At 38.9% G+C, this 23,338-nt stretch overlaps 1 protein-coding gene across 9 annotated transcripts in view; it reads right to left on the minus strand.

The window, feature by feature from the left end:
* Nucleotides 1–23,338, minus strand: part of LOC105481342 (dedicator of cytokinesis 10) — a 281,662-nt gene that overhangs the window by 185,329 nt on the left and 72,995 nt on the right. The window contains exon 1 of one of the 9 annotated variants that reach the window (XM_071073455.1): nucleotides 2,227–2,616. The exons of 7 other annotated variants lie outside the window; for them this stretch is intronic. In XM_071073455.1, coding sequence (XP_070929556.1) covers nucleotides 2,227–2,331 — 105 coding nt within the window. In that variant the 5' untranslated portion in view covers nucleotides 2,332–2,616. Of the gene's footprint in view, nucleotides 1–2,226; nucleotides 2,617–23,338 lie in introns of those variants that run through there. One more of the 9 variants, XM_071073456.1, reaches the window with a different exon arrangement.

A 23,338-nucleotide genomic window follows, 5' to 3' on the forward strand; every position in this document is an offset into this window, starting at 1 on the left:
TCAAATCCTAGTGTCTAATTACTCGTTTCACTTTCATTGCATTCCAAAATGAAAAGTACATCTCAGGATAATACTTAAGGATGGATCAAACAATCCCACACTCAATACAAGAGACAACCTGTGAAAGTAGATATGCCTATCTTAGGCAGACCAAAAGCAGGCAACTGTAGCAGGAACGTCCCCAGTGCCTTCTGTCCTCGAAGAAAGCTAATCACTGTATGAATGATCTTAATTAAATTTGAATGCATTGCTAACTGAATGCTGTGGGAAAATACTGCGTCCTTACTGGCTGCTCTTCCCATAGTACTCAGTAGCAATACGTTCAAATTCAATTAAGATAATTCATAGAGTGATTAGTTTCATTATATGGTGAGACTCTGGGGACTGTCCTCTTGCCAACCCTGTATGTGTGGTCTGGGTAAGATAGACATGTGCTTCTGTGCATTGTGTCTTTTAGTGGACACAAGAAGTAACTCTCAGGGTGACATAATCCATGGTACTTCTAAATTTCATTGAGATAGAAACAGTAGGGAAATTATGTTTTGGGGACAAGACTCAAGTTAAAAATAATCTCAAACCAGGCAATATTTTGAAACAGTTATCCTCCTTAACAGGCTGACGAGGCTCTTTTGGAGTCAGTAGGGAAGACATATCTGACCAGTGGGGAGGAAGTGGTTAGGTCCAGGCTCTCATTTCTGACCAATGGGGAGAAAGAGGTCAGGTCCAGGACTCTGCATACTCCAGCTATGAAATACCCAGTGGAAAAATTAGAGCTACATTAATGGGAACAAGGCTAGGGGCTCAAATGCATGTATTCACCAATGGCAGACACACACTCCTGAGATAGAAACGGAACAAACAACACAGTACCAACCCTCTGAGCAGACCTCTAATAAACTCTATTCGTATCAAGTTACCGTCAACTAATTGTTAGTGTAAAGAGGGCCTCTTTTCATTGAGAGGCAATGTACTTACTCATATTTATAAAGAGCCTATATATAAGTGCACACGTGCATGTTTATATATATATAATTTATATATTTATATAAAAAATTTATATATAATTTATATATATATATTTTTTTGAAAAGCCATCTCTGTTTCTATATTAAAGATGTTTCTATGAACAAAAAGATCTTTCACCCCTAGAACTGTGGTTTTCATATGGGTGATCAGTGATCACCCTTCCCAGAGACATTTAGCAATGTTTGGAGATGTTCTTGGTCGTCACAACTGGAGAGGGATTGCCACTAGCATTAAGTGGATAGAAGCCAGGAATTTGTTAACCATCCTACACGGTACAGGACAGCCCTCCACAGAAAAGAATTCTCAGACCCCAAACGACAGTCGCGCTGAGGTTGAGAAACCCTGCTCTGAAGAAGGCAAACAAAGCCAGACCCACCCGGTAAAATGAATATTCTTCTAAAATAAGCTACCCAGGAATATTGCTGTAGCCATTTAACATACAAAGTGGGCCCTTCACTTTACATGAAAGTCACTAAAGTGCTCTAGCAGTCAGCTCTGATATTCAACTGTCAGTAGTTTATACAGCTGTAAAGCTCTATACATTCTACAGTTTATAGATCTGTAAAGTTCTGTAATAAGTACAGGTTTTCAAGCTCCCATTTTGTTTGAAACAACAAGGCAGAAATATTTTTAACAGCAAAACAAAATCAAATCTTTTTAACTTTTAAAACCTTTAAAAGTATCACTTTTTAAAGTCCTCCTTAGCTCTATTAATCAAATGCTTATTTACTTTTTCTTTCATATTTTGGATTGCTCTTTCTAAGAATTTTAAAATAAATAATTAGTGGCATACGATAAAATGGCGCAATGATGATTTTTTAAAAACACAACTATATACATGTCATCAACTGGATTCTTAGGCAATTAGAGGCTTTTCTTTAAAAAAGAGAATAACTTCTTCAGAAATTTTAATTTGTACCATAATATTAAGATAACCTTAAATTCCAAATATAGTAATTTCTAATGATTAAATTCTCTATCAATATATTTTAAAAGAGTTATATGTGGTTTGAGAACAACGTGACTTCAAAAATAATGATGCAAGTAAAAGAGAATATTTAGGACCCAAATGGAATCTTCTGTTCCATATAAGACTTCACCCACCAGCCTGTGTTAGAATACCACTGTAGAGCTAATCATTTTTGAAAGAAAGGATTGAAGGAAAGATGGAAAGCAAAACATTGACATTTGGATACCTACAGAACTAAATCTGTGAATTTCTTCTTGGTTTACTCTCCTCACTGTTCGTCTCTTCTTCCAAAATTCACTGGGCTCCCGTTTAAAAACCTTTCCTCGAAAGCTCATCGTATTGCTGTAATTTGAGTCACAAAATATTTTAAAATATCAGTGTCGTTAAACTGTTTTCTTCTGAAGCGTCACCAGGCTGAATAAATCTTTCTTCTTGGTAAAAAGGGAAATGCTCATGCTACGTGAATGTAACTCAACAGAAAGGAAAGGAAAGCTGTCAAGTTACCACTTCCTGTGAGTAACTAACTACCAGCTGTTCAGATACTGCTTTTGTGCATATATCCTCCCTCTTCACCTGCAATAAAGCAACACAAAATGACTTTGGACGTTTAAGAGAATTGCTCACAGCTAAATAAACCATATGATGTAAAACCACCCAGGGAACCAAATCAAGATTGAATTGAACAGTTAATTGACAACAGGGCTCCATGGCTGTCAAAACAGCTACCCAAACTTTATAATTCCAGCTAGACCCCAAAAGTCAACTGTAATAATATGGCTGAGGTCTGAGAATTGTGTTTAAAGCAGTTGCTCTTGTTAAGTGTAGACTAAATAAGTGATCTTCTAAGGGGAATTCCCGAAGTGATTGCTCAGGGAACAAGAAGAAGACATCAGAATGTTTTGTATATTGGCTATCTAAATAAAGAAATTATGCTTGACTATTATTTAATAGAATACACACAGACATGGGCTCCTTGAATCTGTATGTCAAATAGTTACAAAGAGTTACGGAGTTAGTTCCCTCATCTTTAGATCTTCAAGCCCTTCCTCTGGGGCTATTTTATTTAAAAGTGCAGTTCTCCCCTGTAACCCACCCGGATGCTCTTTCTTGTTTTGATTTTCTCCACCACAGTCACTGACATGGAACACAACTGTACAGTTTGTTTATTTGTTTTACTCGGGGTCCGTCTTCCTCTACCAGGCTGTACGTTCCATGAGCATGTGATTTCGTTTCCTTCACTGGGTCCTTAGTGATTAGAACACCCGGCACTCAAAAGGCTTTCAGTACAGATTAGTTAAAGGTATGTTTAATAAAGAATAAATGAGGGATTTACATTTATTATGCTTAACAATGAACCTAGTCTCATATATATATTGTGTTTTGAAATACCAACTATTGATAAAAGCTATGTAATTGATAAATAGATATATAATATAGGAGTATGTTCTGTCTTTTCTACTAGGTGAGACAGAAATATTTGGAGGCCACAGGACTAGGCTGTTCTCTTTTCCCCAGCAATAATTAGATTTAGTTGATAGACACACATGTACCCCAGGCCGGAGCCATGCACCCATCTCTACCTTGTCATGCAGTCATTTGCGCCAGACAGGGAAAAAGGGATTCTGATTATTCCTGTCTTAGCACAGAGACTGAGAAGACCTTCTTTTGAAACCAATCAGAAAACTAGCATAATGCTATAAAATGACAGCTGGGGAGATAAATTATATCATTACTTTGTAACTGGCTTAGTTAGGCAAACTAAGGATTCCACCAAGCGGAAGTCTGTTGATCCCCAGTCATTCGATATTTAGAAATTCCACCATATGTCTTCAGTGCTAAACAGATTTCATCCTCGAAGTAACTCTCTGACATCTGACAGACGAACAGGTACATTATAGTACATACAGAATCTTCAGATTTATTATTTTTTCCTTATATGGTGTTATGAGAGTCGGACTCTGGATCACCTGATTTCCTGGGGTCAGATTATGTGTGTATGTTGATGGCTAAAAATAGTATTTTACAATCCCTTTTAGATCATGAGCTCATTTGAAAATCTGATAAAAGCTATGAACCCACTCATCAGAAAAATATAAGCACTCAGAAAATGTGCTTGCATGGTCAAGGGTCACAAACTTCTGAAAACCATCTGTGGATCCATTCAGCAGCGGTGCCTTAAATTTCTGAGTCACAGTTTTAGAAGATGAGCATACTGTCTTATAACAAAGCATTGAATAATCTTGAGACACTCTTAAGTGACTTTCTGTCTGTCTAATATTTGCATCTATTTTGTCCTCTATTCCTCTTTAGGCGCCACAGTTCTTTATCCTAAAGTTCCTCCCACTTTTCAACTTCTGCAATACGAGAATGACTCATTTCTCCATTTCCTCAGCTGCTAATCATAGCTTCCTGAAATATTGGCAAAAAGAGGCATCACCCGGCAGCATATGAGGATGTTAGATAGACAGAGTCTGTGTTGATGCAAAGGAGGGGAAAATCCAGCAGCATGGGGTGGAGTGTTCCATGGGATGACACCGTTGGGCCCTCTATGGGCTTTCTTCTTCTTGTTTCTAGACCAAGCCTGTTTCTCAACCATACTATGAGACACTCCACCCCATTCCAACACTTTTCTTTTCTGCTTTAGTTTTAGAAACATATAGTTAATCAAAAGTCCTAGCTAGGACAATGGTCAAGAACCAGTAATAAGGAGCAATCAGATTTGTTGGCTTAGTTACAAGGAGATGCCTCCAAGTTCATTAGAAAAGAAATCCAAGACCAATAAATCATCAGAATTTATTCAGTACTGTACTCAAGACATCACTGAACTTCGTGAGAAAAATAAAACATCTTTCCTAGTTTTAAGAAGCTTGTGGCCGGGCGCGGTGGCTCACGCCTGTAATCCCAGCACTTTGGGAGGCCGAGGCGGGTGGATCACGAGGTCGGGAGATCGAGACCATCCTGGCTAACACGGTGAAACCCCCGTCTCTACTAAAAATACAAAAAATTAGCCGGGTGAGGTGGCGGGCGCCTGTAGTCCCAGCTACTCGGAGGCTGAGGCAGGAGAATGGCGTGAACCCGGGAGGCGGAGCTTGCAGTGAGCCGAGATCGCGCCACTGCACTCCAGCCTGGGCGACAAAGCGAGACTCCGTCTCAAAAACAAAACAAAACAAAACAAAAAACAAAGAAGCTTGTATCCTACAGAGGAGTTCACTAGAGTTTGAAGGAGTCTGGGTAAGCTTTATAGAAAAGATATATCTAAGGTAGGCTTTGAATAACAGGTGGAAATCAAAGAGACCAATGCAGAGGAAAGCATCCTACTGGAAAGGAAATGTAGCAGAGGGGACACATCAAGGTAGAATGTTTCAAATTATAGAATCATCTGTGATTCAAATCCTGGATCCATCACTTCCTAACTGTGTGTCCTTTGGCCAATCACTCACCCTTTCCAGCCCTCAGTTTTCTCATCTGTAAAATAGGGATAGCACAGTCACTATCTTACAGGTTTCTGGTGAGGATAAATAAAATGACATCTTAAAAATATCAGTGCATTGCCTTGCCTGCTACATAGTATGCATAACTATTAAGTTACAACAAAGGCAAAAAGGCAGGCCAAAGCAGAATATTTAAGAAAGAATTAGAAATTTGCCTGTCTACACTCCAGGGTTAAATAGGAGAGGAGAGAGAGAATCAATTGAAGGTAGAAGTCAGGAGCTAGTTCATGGAAGGCTTTGAATGCCAAGATAAGGAAAATTTTCCACTGTATCCTGAAATCATGAGGAACCGCTAAAGGATTTTTGAATCATAATTACAATAGTGCTTTAGAAAGATTCATTCAGTAGCTACATGCAGGCTGGATTGTAGAGAATTTGATCCAGAGATGGTGTGCATTAATCTAGATATTAACATAGGGTGGTAGAAGACAGAGAAGTAGGCAACAGAAACATAACCATAAATTTCAGGGAGATTACAAAGATCTAGCAGTAAAATAAAAAATGAGAGCTGAAATTTATTGAGCAAGTACTATGTGCTGGATGCTGGTCTAAATTTTTTGTGGAACCTTATTTGAACCATCCAACAACCCTGTGAGGTAAGTATTGTTATCATTGCTAGCACCATTCCAGTTTTACAGAGGAATATTTGGGATCTGGAGAAATTAAGCTATTGGCCCAAAGTCAGTAGCAGAGCTGGGATGTAAACCCAGGGGGTCCAGTTCCTGAGCCCACCGTCTTAGCCAGAAGGGAAGTTCAAAGATGCCAGGAGGTTTCTGACTGGCCATGAAGGAGATGGATTATATGAGTGAGGGAAAAAGGGTGGTAAGAAGGGAGGGTTCCCCCCCTTTATTTAATGTGCAATGCTGATTTAGACATGTTGAATATTGCATCCAGAAGATCGTCAAAAGGGAAAGTTCAGCTGTTATAAGTGTGCCTAGAACTTAGGAAAAAGTTAGGACTGGAGACGTGGAACAGAAAGTCATGAAAAGAACTAAATTTAAAAGTCTAAAAGTAAACTGAATTTTTGGAGAACAGAGTCACAGAATTAAGAACACACAGTCTTGAAGTTCCTTTACATATGGTAGATGGAGGGCAATTCAGGAAATACTGAGAAGGCAAAGAGATAAAAGGGGAAACTACAGAGGCATTACAGAGCCTCAATGTCCTGGACAGGTGAGGTTAAGGAAGGTGGTGCATGGCACCTGGACCGAGATGCATGTAGGGCCTGGCAATGTCTAAAACAGATTCAATGTGAGAGAGAGACAGGCTGAAAACTAAGGAGCTTGCAGTTTTGGATCTAGACATACTTGTGCTTAGATCTTCAGCTGTCTTTTAGGTAACCTCCAGCAAGGTATTTGACTTATCTCTGCCTAACTCTTATATGTAAGAATAGAGCCATTAGTATATAGCTTGTAGGGTTGCTATGAAACAATATATGTTAGTCCCTGGAGTTGAGAACAAAATACACATATGTGTATGTATAATGGCTAAGATTCCTATATGTGTATATACGTAAACTATTGTATGTGTATATATACTATTATATGTGTATATGTAACTATTATGTGTATATTATACACATTATACTAAAACTATATATACACAAACTATACACAAAATATAATACATATATTATACACTATTATATCTGTATATGTAAAGTATTATATGTGTATATACGTAAACTATTATATATACATATATATGCATGCATATATATATATGTACATACAAAATGCACAATCTCACACATTCTTATATAGGATTCAAAGTCTGGTCCCGTGGCGTCCAGTCAGAAAGTAAGTTTGCCATTTTCAATAGGGAAGTCTAGATGTTTGGAAATTAAGTAAGATGGGACACTTAACCATGATTTAGAGACATGGGAATTTGAATGCAAAGATGTCAGAAACCTAAGAAAAAGTTCTGGCAATCTGTGTTAGTTTTCTATTGCCACTGTAACAAATTGCCACACATGTAGTGGCTTAAATCAACCTCCATTTATGATCTGTTTTCACGGGTCAGAAATCTGCATCCAGCGCAGCTCAGCTGATTCTCTGCTTGGAGAACCACAAGACTTAAACTTAAGTGTCAACAGGGTGGTGTCCCTTTCTGGAGGCTCTAGGGGAGAAGCTGTTGTCAGGCACATACAAGGTTGTTGGCAAAATTTATTCCTTACAGTTACAGGACTGAGGTGGCCGTTTCTTTTCTGTCTGTCAGCCAGGGGTCATTCTTAGCTTTTAGAGGCCACCCACATCCCCTGACTCAAGAACTCTTTCTAAACCAGAAATAGCCGGTTGAATCCCTCACACTTTGAATCTAACTTCTCCTTTTGCCTCATCTTCTCAACACATCTCTTCTTCTGTATCTCTCTGCTGTAGCCAGGGAAAAAAGCCTTGGCTTTCAGGGCCTCATGTGATTAGACCAGAACAATCCAATATCATTTCTCTGCTTTAAGGCCACCTGATGATCAACCTTAATTTACAACTGCAAAGTCCCTTCACAGCTGTACGAAGATTCATGTTTGAATGATCAGGGAGTCTGGAGGGGACATCTTTAAAATACCATCTACTACAGTCTTATTCTTCAATTTTGTATGCGTGTGTTTTCATTTTAACATCAAAGATGTACTGAGAAGAAGGTGTAGACAAGAAAGACACTTGGCCTTTGGTTGTGGTTTCCACTGACCACGGAGGTCCAGGTTACAATGGGTCTAAGAAATGAGTGGGAGGAAATGGAAAATTGGCTTCTAGATCATTTACTGGAAAATACTGGCAGTGAAATCAAGATGAGAAGTCGAAACAAAGGAGAGAAGTCGAATGGAACAGGAGAGCTCAACGAAGTTGGAAGAAAAAAGAAAAATAATGGTGGAGGAAAGGCAGAAAGCAAAATCAATATACTATGTGAAAGTCCTTTTTAAATGCGCAATTATGCTATGTTTTAACATGCTCAATTCTAATCATTTTCAATTAGATAGGCTATCCAATCTGGAAATGGCATCATCACTGAATCTAAGCAACCAGGGGGCAGAAATCTGGCTTTCATTGACAATGCATTTGAATCCATTCCATTAAAATGACCCCAAAAGTACCATTAGAAATTTAGAGTAACTAGAAACATAGTGGTTAAGATGTAGACACATGTACATGATGATAGGATTCGCAAGTCCTAAACTGAGCAATTGGTAAGGCATCTCCTATTCATCTCTGCCCATTTTGGTTGTTACTTCCTTATTACATCTTATCTTTATTCCAAGTGTTTTAACCTGTTGAGCTTTTTGGCATTTGCTGTTGATTACTTCTTCATGATTGCAGAATGCTTGGATAATTCATTTTATTTTTTTCTCTTCCATTTCTGATAGATTTCCCCATTTGCCTGCAGGTTAGTTTGCTGCCCAGCCTTTCTGTCATAGAAAAAACAAGGCTGGTCCATGGTGTATCTGCAGGTTCAGCTCAGCCGCTGTACACCCTGCTTAAAGGAAGTAAAGCAGTAAGTAGCGACTTCCTCCTTCACTGTGGTCTCTCCTGAGCCTGCAGAAGAGCTCTTAAAGTTAGTGGTACTCAGGCTCACTGCTTCCTGCTAGAAAGGTCAACCCAATTGAGCAGCTCCAAGTTACCAATGAGAGTAGACTTCTCTGGGGGAGTTTAAATGAACACGACAAAACCTCATATTTCTAAATGTAGAGTTTTCAAAGTGGACAATGTCTGTGAAATATAGGTTGGGGCAAAGGTAACTGTGGTTTTTGCGATTATTTTTAAAATGGTGGTTTTTTAAAACGGCGCTATTAAAAATTATGGCGAAAACCACAATTACCTTTGTGCCAATCTAATAGTTTAAAGTATTTAGAAATTTCATGGAAAATAAAGGGTGCTGTGCACATGAGTGAGAATGTAGTTGAGCCAACAATAAAAGAGACTGCAGTTTGTGAGTGTGTGGTGCATGCGTGAGTCTCTGTGTGTGCACAGTGTGTGTGTGTGATGCATGCTTAGTGTGTATGGGGGGTAGATGATATGCGTTTGCTGTGTATGTCTGTACATGTATATAGGCATAAAATTACTTGATTGTATTAAAATAACATAATACTCCATTCATAGCCTTTCAGACAGGTATAAAGTTGTAATATTCGTTCACAGTACTGAATTTCAATAGGTTAGAAAATTCTCTAAATGAGAATTTGATGGGAGAGGGGTTTGGGTAGGTAAGAAATTCATTTCTTCCAGAGTTTACTGAGCCCATCTTAGAATCTAATAGCAAGCAGTGAAGGGGTTATACTTTTTCAATAGTGGACTTTATCACTGGTCAGAGATATCCACTTCCAGAAAAAAGTTACAGTCCAGAGATATGCATATATCTTACCAATAAGTATCTTAGTGTGATGTTTAGAAAATAGAAAACATTGATTTTAGGGTTTATTCTTTTCTGAATTTCCTGTTGGGCATTTAGTTAATTACCCTTTTTGAAGTTTTTGATATGTTTTGCTAAAGGCATCCAACTGTATTCAAGAAGTCATGTGTATTTTAATATTTCCAGCTTCGGCCAGCTCTGCTGTTGAAAATGGGAAATCTCTAAGGAACAAACATTGATTCTTGTGGAGACAAAACTCTAACTCACATGCCGTTGCCTCCATCCTCAGAAGCCAGAGCCTAACAATAATGACAAGGACAACAACAAAAATACCACAGCTAGCTCATAGCATTTCTAAACATGTTTCACACAAATATATATGGCTGGACTGCTACTGCTCTTTACAAAGGCATGCAGCTGATTCTCACCTAGAATACAGTGTTCTTTTCCTATTAAAACGTAGTCCACTCCAAAGCAGTATATTTTTCATTATACTATTGTTCCTCTACCTTTTTAAGAAAATGAAAAGCATTCCAAGCTGAAGCAGATTTCTTCCACACATGATCAGGTGAAGACACACAAATATAGCCTCCAAGAAGATGAGGCTGAGGAGATCTGAATCAATGCAGTTATCTTTTATCTTACAGGGACTGTTTTCCAATTGCATTTTCCCTAGACACAGAGGTATCCTGTCTGCTTGCTGGCTTGGAACCTGCTCCAGCTTCCCACTGCTGGCAAAGTTAACTACATACCAATGTTATTTCCTTTAAAATAAAGCAAGCACCTAAAATTGCCCTCCTGTAGCCATTCCAACTGCTCATTACCTTGCTTTCAATATGAATGTCACTCACTGTTTAATAACTACCCTGAAAAGCACATTGTATGTAAGTTTTGTGGGGAGACTAAGGTCTTTGAAATCTGTAGAGCTCTAATGGAAAAATTGGTCAATTTATGGAATATCAGCATTACATATGCTTTATTCTTGTGGCTGTCTTTTTACTGCAGAAGGATTTGTCTTTATAAATGGAAGGCAATAAAGCATTCTTACCTAAGCAATTTTGAGAAGGAAACTAATTGTCATGTAAATGCCAATTACTGAGTGTGAAGGCAACCAGATATTTAGACCAACAATCTATTGCTAGTGGATCAGATTGTTAGCCTAGGTACAATCTCTGCAACCAGTCCACTCCACAAACCACTTCTTTAATGGCACCGTAATGCATTTGTGTCTTTTAAGGCCTCCACCAGGAGATGAAGCTAATACAATACCTTGATTTAAGTGTTTAATGCCTTGCATTGTGGAAATTGGAGAATAATGGTAGGGTCTTGGGTTTGCAATCAAGAGCTTTCTTTGTGTTTTGCAGATAATTAATTGTTGGATTTCCTTTACTCAGCTGTGCACACTGCAGCAAATTCTTGATATTTTGATGTCCAGTAGTTTTAAGGTCCCCAATTACAGGACCTCTGGGTATCTGTTCTGCACCTCACTAGATAAAAAAGAAGAACTCAAATAGCAGAGAAACAAGAATTGGATACCTCTAATAAGGGCACCCATACCTATTTAATCTAGTTTATGAGAAGGACTGTCTGTCAAACATTGCTCATGTCTGTCCAGTGCCAGGAATCAATGATAAAGAGATAATTAGAACAGACAGACTATACATCGTCCACGTGGGGAGATGATGGTACACATAAAACACAAAGGGCACAAACAAAGTGACAAATGAAGAATATGGGTTGCAGCATCTGAAAACAAAGGAGAATGTTGTGTTGGCCAAGGTGAAGCAAGAGTGCTTCATACAAGCACTGAGACTTGATTTGGGACCTGGACAATAGTAGGACTTTGAAAGTTACTACTATACAACCCCAAGAGAAAAGACTCTCCAGTGTTTGTAAGAATCACATGGATAAGTTGTTAAAAATGTGGATTCCTTGACCCTATGCAGGAGCTCAGTAGCTCTCATGGCAGGGGGGGTGGGTTAGTAATCTGGCTTTATAAAGACCATCCATTGGCGGGCACGGTGGCTCATACTTGTAATCCCAGAACTTTGGGAGGCCGAGGTGGGTGGATCATTTGAGGTCAGGAGTTCAAGACCATCTTGGCCAACATGGTGACACCCTGTCTCTACTAAAAATACAAAAATGAGCTGGGTGTGCTGGCACGCACCTGTAATCCCAGATACTCAGGAGCCTGAGGCAGGAGAATCACTTGAAGGTGAGGTTGCAGTGAGCCGAGATTGCACCACAGCACTCCAGCCTGGACAACACAGCAAGACACTTCTCAAAAAAAAAAATAGAACATCTAAGTGATGCCTGTTAAAGACGCTACATGGACCATACTTTGAGAAACAATGCCTCAGAAACTGGTTCACCTAATAGTTTTCTTAGGCAGAAAATCATATACTAGTGTCCTCTGTGGTACTACCTCCCAACACAAACTATTTTATAGTGCACTGAGGTCTCATTTATAAAATCAAATATTGTCTTTTCCTAATGTATCCTCAGTTGGTGGAATTAACTAACCAGCTGGATCACGCTGTATGTTTGGGAAAAAGAGGAGAAAACCCTGCAATAAAGCCAGCCCTTCACTGGCCACTGCTCTGCTTGGACTTTGTAAACCTGGTCATGCTGGTCACGTCCCTCAGGTATTGTCTAAATCAGGGTTTCTCAGACTCAGCACTATTGACATCTTGGACCTGATCACTTGTTGTTTGTGTGGGAGGGTGTCCCTTGTATTGCAGGATGTTTACTAGCATCCCTGGCTGGCCTCTAACCAGGGATGCCAGTAGCAAACTCCTGGCCCTCTGCTGTGCCCATCTGTGACAGCCAACAAGGTCTTCAGATGTTGCCAAAACTTCTTGGGGGAGGGGAGGGGAGGGAAAAATCTCTCCCCAACCCTAGGTCTAAATCTAGTATTTAGTTTTTTCTTTTTTTTTTTTTGGAGATAGGGTCTCACTCTGTCACCCAGGCTGGAGTACAGTGGTGTGATCATAGCTCACTGCAGCCTTGAACTCAGGCTCAAATGATTCTCTTACCTCAGCCTCTTGAGTAGCTGGGATTACAAGTGTATGTCATCACACCTTTTTTCATTTTAATTTTTTTCGAGGTGGGGTCTTGCTATGTTGCCCAAGCTAATCTAGAACTCCTGGTTTCAACAGACTCTCTCACCTCAGCCTCCTGAGTAGCTGAGATTACAGGTGTGAGCCACCAAATCCAGTATTTCCTTGATGATGGCTTTCAGCGTCAGGGATCTCCTGGCAGACGGTGGAGATTTCTCTTCGGACCAGAGTACCTCTTGAAAGCCCAGCTGACTTGCTTGGAAGAACCTCAGACCTACTGTCCTTCAAATCAGTGCCCTCTTTCACTTCTCCACATGTCTCAGAACCCACTATTCAAATTAGTGCATAAGCCTAGGTTTCTGTTTCTGTTCTGGGATGTCTCTGTTAAAATGCGGCTTCACTTGCCTGGAAAAGCTACAAACCCATTACAATCTTCAATAACTTAGAAGAATATCTCAGAAGAGGCAAGCTGGTCACGTAGGCAAAGGCCCAAGGAATCGGGGATGAGGATACACACTTCAAGCATGAAAGCATGTCGTTGGGAGTGTGGTGTTGGCCACTGTGGGTAAGACCACTGCGCTGGCCTTCCCTCTTACTTGCTGGGTACCTCTGGGTGACTTCCTAACCTCTCTGAAAATGAGTCTCCTTATCTGCAAAATAAAGATAAGCACAGTATCTACTTTATTAGATGTTGTGAGGCTTATTAAGAGAATATTTGCGAAGTGCTTAGTGCCGTGTGTGGAATATAATAAAATGCTCGGTGGATATCAGTTGTAAGTCTGATTATAAAGTAATTGTGTTGAGGTCATCTTGAGCTGGGCTGCTACAGTGTATGGTTTATGAGTGCAGGATGATCCTAGCTGCTCATGCATTGAGCATTAGGAGGAGGAGCTTCAGGCACAAAAAGGGCACCAGCTTCGGGCACAAAAAGGGCACCTCGAAAGTGGCAGTGAAAGGAATAGGATGCTTCAGAAAGGAAGGGAGTAGCCAGAAGACCATTTGGTTTGGATAAGGATAATTAGGTTAAATAGCCTCTCTTCCCCTGCACACTCACTCCTTCCACAACTGACCTCTTTGTGTTCACTGTGTCTTGCAACACTGGCTGTTTCATTTTTAAATCCCCTCTGTGCACAACTACAAAAGGTTCCAATTATCCTATTTCTGTCATCTCCCTTCATCCCACAAAAAAGACTCAAATGCCAAGGAAGTTAAGAAAGCCAAGTTTTAACCAATATCATATGCTTTAAAAAAAAAAAAAAAAAAAAAACTTTTCATGGTTACTTTTCTGCCTAAGTGGGACTGTAAATTCCCAGAGCAATAAACAGTATCCTCTTTATGTTTCAACGGTGCAGGGTCTCCTACTGGCATGTGGCAAATACCAACATGATAATTACCAATTTGATGTTGTGAACAATAGAAAGAGTATCGCACTTTGTTTTCCCGTCTTCCTCTTTTTCCTTTGAATACATTTCCAAGGCCACTGAAAGGTATTAAAGTACACTGACAAAGAGACATTTAATCTGACTTTGTTCTCTTTTGCAAGGGTATCATAGATTGGGAAGGAGATCCTCTACGTAGACTGCATCAAAAGATCTTCGGCAGCATTTAAAATTGGCATCCTTCTTGCTTTGGTTGGCATTAGGGAACATATTTTCAAGAACCAGTTCTGAATTTGTGTTGACTTCTTTCTCACTGCCCATAACTACAGAGTGGAGACTGCCATGATAAGCCATTTCTTTTCTTCTTTTAGGCAGAGTGCATCTCACTGCATTCACAGTGAGGAGAGCATTGGATGGCACCAGGAAACCTGTATTCAACATCTATCGCTGATGGGTTGAGTGACCTCAGGCAAAACAGTAACCTTTCTGGACTTCTTGTCCTGAAGCTTTTCTTTTTAAACTCTAAACTTCTATGTTTGAGTGTTTTTAAATAAAACAACTTGTATCAACCATTTCCAGGTAAACATATAACTGGACCCCCAAAAATAAGCCTTTATTATTTTCTTTTTTTAACCTTAAAGGCAAGAAAAATGATTTTCAATCAGAGCTCCTCTTTCTCCACATTTAGTTCAGATGATGCACCCAAAAAGATGCTACTGTCTCTCATTCCCTGCTTTCAGCTGGATTCCACTTCAGAAGGAAACAGCTGTGCCTTCTCACTAGATGACATTGCCCTTGACATGATTTGTAAATAAAGCACTGGAAATAATTCTGAGGCTGTTTTCACACCCACTTAATTTATTGATAGTATCTTGCTGAAATCTGAATATTCAGTTATATATTTTTAACATCTCATCACTTTTGCCTTAAATGCAGCTGCAAAACAGAAGCCGACACTGGGAAACCCTTCCTTTCCAACAGGCCTGATGTTCAGTTTTGTCCCCCTCTGCTCTTTGGGTTGACTTCAGTGGTCACTGCTAAGACTGAGTCTTTGTATAAAAGCCTGAGCTTGTCATCCGTTGGAGAAAAAGGCAGAGTCAATAAGGGTGTGACATATACAAGTCCTCTTTGTTGTGGAAATTGTACCTTGATTTTCCTATGGGCAATGCCTCAGAGGAGGCACCTTCCAGAGCACATCAAACGAGGTGACCTGACCTCACCTCCACCAATCAGATTGCTCCTTCTCTGAAATTGAACCTTGAGAGGAATGATATATAAAGGCAGAAAACAGCCATGATTTATACCAAAGACAGTGTCTTCAATGCTGCACATTTATTATTATTATTATAATTATTATTGCTATTCCTATTGTTCCTGGGCTCCTGCTCCCTCCTGTGCTTTGAGGCCTCTTGCTGAGCTCCTCCTCCAGTCTGAGGGGCTTCCCCAACCTGCACTCTTTATTTTCCTTGATCTAGCTAAGGTCATGTTCTTTTTACAACCATATAACTATTTGCAGCCATGTATTTATTTACACTGTAAATGGGTACAGATATTGTGCTAAGTATTTAGGAGAAGCAGAAGAATAAAATAACTTCTTTGCTTTTACAGAGCTTAGAGGAGGTGGTTTGGCAGGTGCTGTGATGACAGATTTGCATCAGAAAGTACTCAAAGTCAAACAAATGCAAATTTCATTATCATTTCTTCCATATGTCCTTGCAAGGGCCAAAAAGCAAACCAACTAGATGCTCATTCCCTTTCCTTCTAAATACTCTTCCATGCAACTTTATCATGATGTTACTAACATCATCATCCACCTAGGTGATAACATTGGAAACTTGGTACTCATTTTCAACTTCCCTTATCCCTTATGTGCACAACGAACCCATCACCAAATTCTAATGATTGTATATTTTCTGGTAATCCTCCTCATTGCAGCAACTTTCCTTGTGAAAACTAGGTCTGATCAGGTTATTCCCAACTTGGAGGCCTTGAATAGCATCCCCTCTTGTCAATATCAGTGTTTCCCCAACTGTGTTCTAGAGCTTCACAACACGTTGGCCAGGATTACAGAGAAGAGATTTACAGTGGCAACTAAACTTGAGAAATATTGCATTGAACAGAGCTAAACTGACCTTCTCACTGCAGAATTCCTCAGAGTTCTAATTCCCACTGTGCAACACAATTCTCTCTCCAGTCTGTAGTATGTAATATTTCCCATGCTTAGTTTTGCATAGCAGCATTTTCTTTTCTTTTTTTTTTTTTTTGTCAAGACGGAGTCTCGCTCTGTTGCCAGGCTGGAGTGCAGTGGCGCAATCTTGGCTCACTGCAACCTCTGCCTCCTGGGTTCAAGCGATTCTCCTGCCTCAGCCTCCTGAGCAGCTGGGACTACAGACACCCACCATCACGCCCAGATAATTTTTGTATTTTTAGTAGAGACAGGGTTTCATCATGTTAGCCAGGATTGTCTTGATCGCTTGACCTTGTAATCTGCCTGCCTCGGCCTCCCAAAGTGCTGAGATTACAGGTGTGAGGCACTACGCCTGGCCACATAGTAGCATTTTCTTACAGCACACTTCTTATTCTGTGTCACAAAGTTTGGGAAATGGTCTATGCAACTGGGACACAGTGAGACAACTAGTGAGATAGAATTTCAAATTGTTTAGCATAAGATGTCAGTGACATCTTCTCCAGGGGGAACAGGAATTGCAGGAGCTTATTGAGGAGCCATGAAAATCTGAACTAGGGCAGATGCCAGGTTGCTTTGGTGCTAAAACAAAGAATTGACAGCATAGTGGCTGGCTGACAGGCTTCAGGGCGAGACCTCTGCACCTGTTCCAATTTTGGTCTGTTCCTTCCCTGAAATGAACCCCAGCCAAATCACTCATTTCTACCAGGAATCATTTTCCATAGCAGTCAGACCAAGATACTTGTGCCCATCAGTTAGGGGAATGCATAAATTAAATAAATACTTCAAGTTATTTTCTGAGATTGGACAAAAATTGACACATAATTAGGTATGTAGCATTGGGTTCACTGGGTTTCTGTGACATCTCAGCATAATAGAGTGAGGCATGAACAAATTTTCATGGATGTATAGTAAGCACTAAATAAGCACTGTAGTCAGCATGGAAAATAATTTATGACCCAGTTAAGGGGAATATATGGAACATGAGAATCCACTCTCTACTCGCTTTCTTCAATAACCGGTGATATCTGTGGTCTGCTTTGTAAACAGATTTCTAAAAGGATTTTTTGCTTTTGATGCATTAGTGCTCACATCTCCTACTTGCATTATGTTGCTGAAAATTAAATTAAGTATCAGATATTCATTACCACATTCCCCTTTTGCTGTTTTACTGTCAAGAAAAGATAGTCTGACTTGTTACTATTCAATTATACCTGTGGAAATCTGTCTGAATTAGGAGCCAAAATGCATGTTTCTCAAAGTCAAAAATATAACCTTTAATCCTATATTTATATTAACAGCAAAATCATTTTCCACTCATATCAGCCAAGTACATTATAATGGATTGCAGACATTATAGTTCTCACTGGTACCCTGAAGTTGGAATACTGAATGAAAGTGAAACCCTAATGAAAATTTAAAAGAGAATAACAATTAGGCAGCCTAGGATTCAAGTTAGTCCCACAGTTGTGTTTTTTCTGCCAAAAAAAATGTTTTAAGGTATATGAATTTGTTGCCAGCATTTAACAATTGGGAGATTTTTTATATAGAAAAAATTGGGAGATTTTTCTATATGAGTTACTAGTTTATTTTGAAAAATTCGAGATCTGACCATACTGATCCCACCTTTTGACCTGGAAACTGTTGTCCAAGCTGACTGGTGGCTAAACCCTCTGGATAGGCCATGTCTGCCCTAGTTTGCTATGCGACCCACCAATCTGATTTGACTCCTTGTCTAGCCTGCTTCACTTACTCCCTTCGTGGCCTGGTGGCATGGAGTTTGGAACCCCTAACTTAAGGGTTTCACATGTAAGACCATGTCTTTTGGGAAGAATATTGTGACTGAGACTCTGATCTAAGTCTTGCCTGATCCCTCTACATTAGACAGCAATCCTAAGGATTTCTACTGCTGTTATATTCGCAGTTAATACAGGTCTGCAATAGATCAATAGTTTACTTGTGAAGATTTCTCAAATGTGAATAATGTGCCAATATTTTGAAGGTGGTAATAAAATTGTGTATCTGTTCTGTTTAGCCAGAATGCCCTCTCCTTAAATGTATGGGACAAGAGAATATTTCTTGTATTGATTAAGCCATAGTAATCAGTACATTGTACCAAAATTTCTTCTTTAATTCAAAAGAATAAAAATCATTTTGAGGCACAGTCAGTTCATGTGAGAAATCAGTGTGGCAATTAATGCCATGGCTCAAAGCCTTTTCATATATATGATGAGAACGTGATACTAAGCAAAACTTCCAAGAAGTGACAGAGATTTATTTTTAAAGGGGAAGTAAACATTTTCAAGTAGTAATTTTATATTAAGAATGAAAGAAATATAATTAGGACTTTAGCATGAAAGTTAAAGTTACTCAAATTTAAAATTTTCAATTACTTGTCTTTCACAATTTAAGAAAAGGTGGACGCAATGTCAGATTCTCATTGATATTCTTCACCTATTCCTTCATTATCTACATTTTACATTCCTTTTTCTTCTTGCAAAGGGAAGAATTTGATGTACAGTCCAACTGACTATTGTTAGAAGAAAGCTAAACTACAATCACATGTTTTCACAATTTGGTCTAATTTTTTTTTTTCAAAAGAGTCATTTCTTACATATTATATTTTCAAAATACCTATTTAAAACTTTATGTTTGAAAGGAGAACTAAAATACAGGATGCGGAGGGTGTTAGCACAGGTGAGACGTCTTATGTGAGTTTTCCTTGGTGAAATTTAGATGACTGTATTTAAGTGGATGTAATAAAAATATGTCATAGAATTTAAAGTGAATTCGAATATGTCATAGAATTTAAAGTGAATTAGAACAACTATAAATAATAAACTGCTGTAATAATAAAGGATACTTGATGATTGGTTAAAATTTAATGTGTTGTTCATTTTCTAAATGCAAATGGTTCTTTAATACAGCTTGATCTTAAAATAACAAACCTCTTTGAAAGAGATACCACCTGACTCATCAGTAAGTCCTTATTGAGGGCTTAACGAGGCACAGGAACCATGGGTCTAGGAATAAAATCGTGATTTTTCTATAGCTTTAAGTCTTGGCCTTTAAGTATGTGTTCTTTCTTTCTTCTTCTTTGTCTTCTTCTTCTTTTTTTTTTTTTTTTTTTTTTTTTAAATAGAGACACGGTCTTGCCCCGTCACCCAGTCTGGAGTTCAGTGGCGTCATTACAGCTCACTGCAGCCTCAAACTCCTGGGCTCAACCCATCTGCTTACCTTGGCCTTCCAAAATACGGAGACTACAGGTATAAGGCACCATGCCTGGCCTGGCCTTTGAATATTTCTAAGAAAAGGTGATGACTGGTGTTGAATATTATCAAATTAATGTTAAATTTCACCTTTTGGTAACATGCCCTCAAAAATGCAGATCTCCTTTCCTTTCTTTTTCTTTCTCTTCTCCCTTTGGCCACTGAACCAAAAGGGGAGAACAGCCCGGTTATAAGAACCCATACTTCAAGGATACAAGACATTCTTTTGAGAGAATGATTCACAACGGCTCTGGGTAGAGACATAGGACAATGTGTTGCCCACTAAACTACCAAGTTATTTCTAGTGTGGATGTCCGCAGCAAACATGCTTCTCTTTGATGGTTTATGTCAATACCACTATATCAAATAAAAAAGGAATTCTTTTGGTAGAAGTCAAGAGCTCTCATTAATCAACTTTTCCATTGTTTGCAAAAATATCACCAATGAATAGCGTTGATTTTAGAAAATAATTACATTGTGTATCTCATGAGGCACATTTTTCCAAAAACATAATCATTCAGCCTTTTTGGTGTATTCAATAAATAGCTTATTCAATCGGAAATGCTTTAACTTCCTAGTGTGTGCAAAGTTCAAGGAGGTTTGGTGATAATCCTAAAAGTGCCCAGATTTCATGTTGTGTCAGAGAGGGAGCAGAGCCTGGCATGTAGGAAAAGTACATGTTTTCTGATTGAATGCCTAACAGTAGGCATTCTTGGGCACCCTTTGAAGGTCAATGTTCCTACACAAGATGGTTTTTTTCTGCCTTTATCTCTGAACATGATTCTGTATATAGTCTATGATCCAGTCCTTCTTGGATGGATTCTTGTCTTCTTTATCCCTCTATTGAAACCTCATGGTACTTTCTTTGTGCTTTTCTTGTGGAAATTATCTTATTTCCCTTTAGATTGTATTCACTTAATACAGGCCAAATGCCTTATTGCTGTGATATCTTCTTAAATACACAGATAGTAGCTTAATTACCTTTCTATAATTTAGAGAGTTTAGTGTCAGAACTTGAATACAGCAGGTGCTCTATAAAAGAAATTAACTGGCTTCCCTAAAACTTGCATATAGCATAAAATACTGGTTAAGCCTAAAATACTCTTTCTTGATAATTTATTTGAAAATTGTTAGGAAAAAAGGTAACTCAAATTTCACCCATTTATGTAGGAAGAGTCAGAAGGCATTATATAAAACTCTGTATTTTTCTTCTCACAGTATTATTTTTAGGGAAATAAATTTCAATTCAACCATGTCCCTTATATACAAAAATGTACTTTTCAAAGAGCCACATTTAAGTGCTGGGAGAAATGCTACTTTGGGAAATTGGAATGTATTATTAATCACATTGCTGTGGCTTCCAGTGAATGTAATTGCTTACTATCTATAGCAGAATTGAACTAATTGATTAACATTCTCCTATAAACATGCAAGTGGGCACAACAGACTCTCTGACGCCTTCAGATATTTGGCAAACATTACAGAGTGTGCAGCCTATACACCATCCACTCTTAGCCCTACATTCCCTCCAATTTGATATGAAAGACTTTTCTGAAGGGCCTGCATATTCTTGATACTTAAAAATTACATCAGCAACTAGGAAAGCACAGTTGGATGGTGCCCCTCCCCCACTGTGGCCCTTGTTTGTCGCCTTATTCTCCCTATAGAGAGATAAACTTATTTGAAAATAATGGCTTCTTTGCATTAGCATGATACATCACAGGCTGTTTTGAATATACAAAATAACCATCATCAAATGCTTCACGGCCTGTTAAGATTTATGTAAGACTGACTTTCTTATTTTATTCATGTGTAAATTCCAGAATGTAATTTTCTCAGGTCAACAAAAGGGAGATGTTTGCTTTATTGCTATTTTCTAGAAATCTCAAGTCTTTATTTCCTCCTTCTGGAAGTCAGTAAGACTACAATCGCCAATATGCAAATTATAAAACTTGATCACACAGCCTTTAAATTTGAGTTGTTATCACACAGCATCCCTGAGAAAGAGGAGAATAACTCTCATTTTAAGACGTAGAAAAATACTAAGTGTGAGAAAGAGTATAAAGGGCTACATATTAAGTTTCTTTGGACCTAGGCCTCAACACTTGCTGGCTTTATGGCCAATTACATTTTATTGAGGCTGTGAACAAATATGGATAAACCTTTCATACCAGCGAGCTCATGGGAATAAAGTTAAATAGCTCATCCAGAAGCAGGTACTCAGGTAAAAAAAAAAAGAAAAAAGAAAAGAGGCTCATATTTCATGGTATCAAGGATGAAGGAGGCAGGAATTACACACGTTTGCAAACCCCTTCAGTCTAAAATATTGTAGGTGCTAAAACAAGAGTGCATGAAACGACACTGTCCATTGTTCATGGAATATCAGGACCAAATGGATAAAGTTCGCCCTATCCTCTAGTTTTTGTTTTGTTTTGTTTTTTTGAGACGGAGTCTCGCTCTGTACCCCAGGCTGGAGCGCAGTGGTGCGATCTCACGATCTCGGCTCACTGCAAGCTCCGCCTCCCGGGTTCACGGCATTCTCCTGCCTCAGCCTCCCGAGTAGCTGGGACTACAGGCGCCCGCCACCACGCCCGGCTAATTTTTCTGTATATTCAATAGAGACGGGGTTTCACCGTGTTAGCCAGGATGGTCTGTGGTATCTCTTGACCTGGTGATCTGCCCGCCTCGGCCTCCCAAAGTGCTGGGATTACCGGCGTCAGCCACCGCGCCCGGCCGGCCTATCCTCTAGTCTTACCTGGTGTGAAAAAGTTTGCCCTCAGATGTCTTAATGATCTCCATAACAAGTAAAATTTCAGGTTTTTGTCCAATGGCTTGGTTTTGGGTAGGTCAACCCCAAAGTATTATTTTATAATCAGGTCTCCGAAGTTGCCACTTTACTTGGTGACTATGACAGAAGAATGTTATAATAGTGAGTACAATAGGCCTCCTCACCAAATCACACCAGGAAATTAAGCCCCAAACTGGCTGTGTTGTATGTACTACATCATGATCATGTTTAGTTTTCTAATTAGAAAGACCTTCTCTTAACAAGTCAGATGTTAAGTGTCATGGAAATCCATATTGTTAAAAAAACCCACATATATGTAGTTATTAGTAATGGTTATCTGTAGGGACCTGAGAGGAGTGTAGAAATACAGGGAAGAAGTTTTAAAAAAATGACCTCAAATGTTTTCACTTTTTATTTTATACTGGTATGCGGTATTTATATTTTTCGCATAGTATATACTTCTTTTACAATGTAAAAATACATAAAAAGAAAAAATGGAGAGGCTTTATTCTGTCTTGATTTTTTATACTTCTGCAACTGCAATTTTCTAATACCTACTCATTATGTATTCTGGGAAAACATCTAAATGGAAATCACAAGCTGAATTTTGAACTGAGTCCTCTAAATCTAAACTTTTGAACATAGAGTAAGATAACCATTTGGAGAACAAAACAATGTGAAATTTAAGCCATGATTATGATTGTAAAAGGGAGCACTTGCTGGGAAATCAAGTATGTGTGAAACAAACATGGCAAGGAGAGAGCTAAGAGAAAATGGTATGTTCAGTATTTTTGCTAACCGAAGTAATTCCCATGTGGTATTTTAAAAAG

This window comes from Macaca nemestrina, chromosome 11, assembly GCF_043159975.1.
Source record: "Macaca nemestrina isolate mMacNem1 chromosome 11, mMacNem.hap1, whole genome shotgun sequence".
Taxonomy (NCBI): Eukaryota; Metazoa; Chordata; class Mammalia; order Primates; family Cercopithecidae; genus Macaca; species Macaca nemestrina.